The following is a 6,422-nucleotide window of genomic DNA, read 5'->3' on the forward strand; positions in this document are numbered from 1 at the left end:
CCAGTAAGTTGTAATGCTGCCTAATCCGGCGTAATAAACATTGTCAAATGCGTTCACTCGATGCGGGAGGAAATCATTATTGAAATCCACATACACATCATCATCAGCGGCAACAATTGAAATGCAATTGAAAGGAATCGCGTACAAATATTTGCACTCGGATTCAGTGCCAGTTGACAATCGAATCCCCTCGAAGTTCGGAACGGATGCAAATGAGGGGCTTTCAGAGCGAGGTAGCACGACTGTGGCTGGCATACCTGTGAACTCGAAAATAATATATTATTAAAAGGAGACAAACAGAAAAAACGGACTTAGTTGTAACTAACTTAGTATGTAACTTTGAATCCCATCTACAGATCCCGAAGATTACTCTTTATGGAATGTACATATGTATACGCGATCTCATGTATCAATATTATACATACAATTTGAGCTTGTGAAGTATTATGATTTTGATAAGTAATAATATATTAACCTATATTAGCCCTCTGATCCATAACACCCTTAATTCCACATGGCTGTATTTTTCCATCTGTATCGTTGCATACTTTCAGGCATGGGGGTTAAGTGCAAATAAGAAACCGAAAAGTTTGCCAACACGTGGCCGAAAGCCCCAACTCCAGCCAACTGAGTGCTCTCGATTCTCGGTTGATTATTAACAATATTTTTAATTGGCCGCCGGTAAATATTTGCACACCTTTAACCCTTTTTAATATGCTTAAGTGCTGCGCCAGCCTGACCATCGCGCTAACTCCTTCTGCCGTCGATTGTTCGTCCTTGTCTGGCGAAGCTCCGAATCCCCGCATCTACTGGAAATCAGCACAGACAACCAAATGGAGCATACAGAGGATAATTCGATTGTGTTCAATTTAATTTTGACAAGCTTCAATGAAGCCCAGCACTCACCTCCCCCCACCATCGCTTTTCCCTTTGCATTTTCCCCCGCTCTTCCCACCCACAGCAGTTGATTTGATTTTGTTTTATGTTTTTCCTGCTGGCTGAGGACTACGCAGAGTCCTGTTTTATGCCATCTTCCGCCCCTTTGCCGATTCCTTTCGACACAACAATTGCGTGGAGAATGGGTGTTCCCGAAATGCCAAGGGGGAGCTGGGTGGATGGGTGGGAGGATTCGACTACAAGGCCCAGTTGTCGCAGCAAGTGGAACAAAGTTTTGTGGTCACTTTTGCGGCTCACAAGCTAACCAAATACGGAATAGTTCTCTGGGGGAAGGACTTCATTGAAATGCTCCACTGGTGAATAGGAAAAGTTTCAACGAGAAATCACAAAACTAAATAAATAAATATTTATTAAAATCTGGGTAATAGAAAAATATACATTTTTCAGAATATGTAGCTGCAGCCTTATTGTTACTGAAAATGATTGTTTGTTGATTATTATCTTAAGGAAATTATAAAAATATTATTAAGATGCGCAGAACAACGCTTTAAATTCTGTTGAATTTTAAATTTAACTATTTACCTTGGAAGAAATCATTTAAAATAGCTTTACATAAGCTAGGATCTTGGCTTCTTGAGATCACAATCTTTGTGGTTTTAGTTACCCCAGATCATATGTCGCATATTTAACCAAAAAATATTCAAATTTTTTTGAATTTTGTAATAGGAAAGGTGGATTGGCATTGCTAGCCCACATTTCCACAACCTGTCCACCCCTCCTGGCGACCCAGAACTTGTTGCACAAACAAAGCAGAAGCCTTTCTATATTCCACAACAATATTACATCAGAGCAATCTGTTTGGCCAGCGAAGACAAAACATTTGCTCAAAACAAAAAGCCAGAAAAAAGGGGACCAAATTAAAGTAAAACAAGAGCGTCCCGTGTCCAAGTTGGAGGCTCCTAAGTTCTGTACTCCGTTTCCGCTGGCTCAGCATAAAAATGCACCTGTGCACCATGGAATCCTTTGGCCCGAGCAAACACACACATGCCCATGGAGTGGGCAGTGTATTATATACGAGCCAAAACAAATCGAGCGACTTATCTCGGCTAAAACATCTCCCATTGACTTATGCACTGGAAAATGGAACAGTGGCCGTGGATATGGATGTGCCTGTGCTTGTGCGACCCACTCCTGCAGATACTTTCCTATGTGGATATATGTATGTACATGGGTACATCCATCTCCACCTCCATCACCGACTTCGTGTGGATGGCCAGCTAAATGAGACTGGAAGTCGGCAAATGGGGCTATGCGGGAATTTCCGTGGTAGTTGCTCATAAATATTCAGACACCAACACTCTCGCAGATGGGGGGAGAGCCACACCGACACACACACGCGCACACAGTGGCAAAGTGGGCGGAGCCGACGACAGCATAAGGTGTGTCTGTGTGTCTATGTGTGCCATTTTTTATGCGCTCCATGGCAATTCAAAACGCCTACTTCAAGAGCTCTGCCAAAATAAACCGAGCAGCAGAGCAGCCACACCAACGGTGCCATTCCACCACCAACAAAGTGAAATCCCAAAGCATAGATTTGTGCTCTTGCACAGTGGTCCGTGTATTGGCATCAATAGCTTCCTTTAACGTTACTTATTGCTACATGTTCCGAAATTCAAACATAGTAGTATATACATAATATATTTTACTTATTGCTGCATTTCCGAAATTTAAACATTAGTATTTACATAATATATTTTATAAGTATATAATATATGTTTTTAAATGTTCCATTCTGAGGCAATGCACCGAATTTACTGTCTTATTATGTCGCCTTTTAGACTGTTACTACATAAACATATTTGTCATTGGTGAAGTGAGGTTCTTTCCCTAGAAATATTGTTAGTCAAGTGAGATTTATAAAAATCGCTAAGAATTGATTAAATTTCCATGAAAAGACATACATTTCCTTAAAATGCTTTAAAAAAATATAAAATTAACAGAATTTTGTATTGATATTTAAGTATTGTTACATTTGAAGCAGGTCAAACAATAATCGCTTCTGTAAGTTCAAAGTTATTTATTAAGCTTTAAAAAATTGTATTTGATTTAGACAACTAACACCTTTCAAAATTGACGAATAAGATTATTTAATATTTGCATACAAGTATTTGCTATTTTCATCCCACTGTGCAGTGCACCGAATCTACGAAGCTTTCCCGGCTTGACTTTTGTTGTTGTTGTGCGCGAGAGCAGTAGCTGCCGGCAAAAGCAACAACAACAACTACAACGAAAGGCTCTCTCTCTCTTGCGGACAAGTGCCTTCCCCGCCCTTTCGCCCCTTTCCTTCCACTAGAACCGTCATTTCCACGATTCCAGCAGGAGTTCCCTGGCAGCCAAAGCAAAAGCCATCAGCGAATGGCGTTCGAGCTCGGTTTTGTTTGTTGTTGGGCTGGTCGGCTTTTTGGTTTTGGCAAGTCGTTTTGTTTGTCGGCTGTTGGGAAAAGGAATGGGTGTGTGTGTGTGGGTGTGCGCGCGCTGCTCTGCCATTCTAACAGTTAACATGAAGGGAGCAGAGCATCCAGAGCAGAGCTTCCAGAGCAGAGCCACCCTCCAGTCAGATTCAGTCCGACCGTAGTTGAAACGGACCCGGAGTTCAGTCGCCACCGTTAACTCTTTCACATTGGACGCGAAAAGCGCGTTCGCGAAATTAGTGAGCAAAATTGGAAAGAGAGCGAGCTTACAAATGAATTAAGCCCCAAAGTGCGGAAAGTGATCGCTTAAATAAAAGCATACTTACATTTTAAATCATAAGTAATCAAGCCAATCTTTTACAACGAAATCTAACAAACCGGCATCGAAGTAAATATCTGATAGATTCTGGGGTAAACCCAAAAACACGTATCGTAAATCCTGAGATCAAGATAAAACTAAGCTGAACCGCAGACCAAAAGTGCCAGTGCCTGGTTCCGTGACCCCCGATCGCGTAGTTGCCCTTCGAGACCACCCAGTAACCACCACCCACCAATCAGCACGGTCACTCCCTTGCATGTGAGACCCGTAATCGACCCTCTTCGGTCCCTGGTCGATCCAATGAAAATGGAAGATCCCACCATAAACGACACGTACGTTCAGGAGTTCGATCTGCACCACCTGGAGGTGGGCGGAAATGCAGCTGGCCAGGCGCATGGAGCCGGTGCCGCGTCCCAGGTCACGACCTTGGGCCATGTGAAGCGCGAGGATCACAGTCCGCCGCAGCCGGTGGCGGTTAAATGGACGACGATCCACGGCGATCCCACGAATCCGGACGATGACCCGGACTCGCTGCCGCTGTCCGGACCAGAGCCCGCCGGAGCAGTGGAGGTCTCGCCATCGCCGCACATCAAGCTGAGGTCCTTCTCCGGCCACCACCAGTGGCACATGGACGAACGGCGCCTGCAACCGCTCTCTCCGCCACCAGAGCAGTATGGTCCGCTGCCCGGACAGGCGATTCTGGTGAACACATCTTCGGGAGCGGGCGTTCCGGGCGGAGTGCCCTCAACGCCGCCAGAAACGCCACCCGTAGTGGGCTCGCCCACGGGCAGCAGCAGCTGTCCGGCTCAGACTTACGCACACCACTATGCCAGGACACCGGGAAGCTCGGTATCCGTATCTGCCTCCGCCGCCGCCGCAGCTGCTGCCTCCGCCGGAGCAGCGTCGGTGAGTGCCGGACTGAGCCACGACATGATGTGGCTGACCAACTCGATACGGGCGGACCAGCAACCGCTGGATCTGCGCCCTTTGCCCTATCCGGGCTCCCAGGAGGAGGCGGAGGAGTGGGACAGACAGCGGGACTACGCCTTGCAGGCAGCGGCAGCTCATCACCACCATCACGGACAGCCGCTGATGCAGGCACAGCATCATCCGCATGGACACGGCGGTCATCCCCACCAGGTGATGCTGCAGCAGAGCAAGTATCCGCACCACCATCACCATCACTTCCACAATCTGGAACTGACGCCCATCAACATGCACTCGAATTCGTACGGTAGTGCTTCTGGTGCCCTGACGCCCACCTGTCTGCCCCAAGTGCCCAGCAACGGGAGTGGCAGCAGCGGAGGCGGAGGAGGCAGTGGAAGCGGCAGCGGTGGACCCGGCAGCGTGGGTGGCGGCTCCTGCGTCATCACACGGGCTGCCCTCCAACCCTGCCGCCCGCTCTCTGCCAGCTCGACCAGATCCTCGAACAACATGTCACCCAGAACCTGTTCGGGTGCCTACAGCAACGCCACGCTGGAGGATTGCCTCAATGACGACATGCTGACCACGTTGACGGTGCGGGAGCTGAACAAGCGGCTCCATGGATGCCCACGGGAAGAGGTAGTGCGTCTGAAGCAGAAACGACGCACCCTGAAGAATCGCGGCTATGCCCAGAACTGCCGGTCCAAGCGACTCCATCAGCGCCACGAACTGGAGAAGGCCAACCGTGTGCTCAACCAGGATCTGCACCGCCTGAAGCTGGAGTACTCGAGGGTCTGTCAGGAGCGGGATGCCCTCATGCAGCGGCTGCAGCGGGCGGCAAATGGTGGAGGCGGTGCAGGAGGTGCAACCGCCGGCGATAGCCAAAGCTCTCCGGAATTCTACCTCTGACGCCAGTTGGCGGTGGCCAGCGGCTCCTCCGCATCCTCATCCTCCTCCTCGCAGCAGCAGCAGCACCACCAGCAACTTCATCTCCAGCATCGGGGTCCACAGTGGAATCCACAGCAGCTGGTCAACTAAGTAGAGAGCGTTCCGAGTTTAAGGTACTTTCCCAAAGAGGTGGTCATTTCCAAGAGCTTTTCCTAGGCACAATGTACGGTAAATTGGTTCGATTCCAAGAATGTTTTCCAAATAGTCTCCACTCGAAAGAACATGTTTTCCAAAAAGAGTTTGTTAAAGTGTTTCCAAGGGGTTAGGTGTCAGAATTCCGATTCTGTTTGTTATACATTCAAAATGATTTATGTTATACCACGCGTTATTGTAAGTTTATTCCTATTTCTGTGTATTCTTAAAAATAATTTAGTAACTAGGTTGGATTTTCAAGAGAAGTGCATTCCCATTACCACCACTGTTGATATTTATTCGCGCGATTTAGATAACAATAGGTCACTACATTAAGCACATTTTCCCTCATTAATTTAAAAACATTTCCATTTAATCAATAATGCTGAAAAATTAAACGGTTTTCGGAGAATTCTGTTTAGCTATGTTACTATGAAATTTTTTAGGGGGCTTTTTGAGCGTTTAATTCGACATTATTCTGATTGCGACAATAAATTCCGATGAATATCAGTTTGAGAACTTGGAAAGTGATCGACAGAGATTGAGATAGATGAGATAGAAAGTAAAGTGAGAGAGAGAGAGCGTGCTTGGATGGAACTTTTGCTGATTATCAGTCTGACTAAGGCAAAGATCGATTATAAATAAAACTAATTGGAACTCGTATGTATAAAGGACAAACATTGTATAAACCCAAGGAACAAAAACAAAAAGGTAAATTAACTAGCGGCTTC

At 46.6% G+C, this 6,422-nt stretch overlaps 1 protein-coding gene across 1 annotated transcript; it reads left to right on the plus strand.

Moving 5' to 3' along the window:
* Positions 1–3,519: 3,519 nt before the first annotated feature.
* On the plus strand, positions 3,520–6,005 carry LOC117150629 (transcription factor MafB). Its single transcript, XM_033317598.1, has one exon. The coding sequence runs from the start codon at positions 3,988–3,990 to the stop codon at positions 5,518–5,520; it is 1,533 nt and encodes a 510-aa protein (XP_033173489.1). The 5' UTR covers positions 3,520–3,987; the 3' UTR covers positions 5,521–6,005.
* Positions 6,006–6,422: the final 417 nt, after the last annotated feature.

The sequence above is a fragment of the Drosophila mauritiana genome, chromosome 2L, assembly GCF_004382145.1.
Source record: "Drosophila mauritiana strain mau12 chromosome 2L, ASM438214v1, whole genome shotgun sequence".
NCBI lineage: Eukaryota > Metazoa > Arthropoda > Insecta > Diptera > Drosophilidae > Drosophila > Drosophila mauritiana.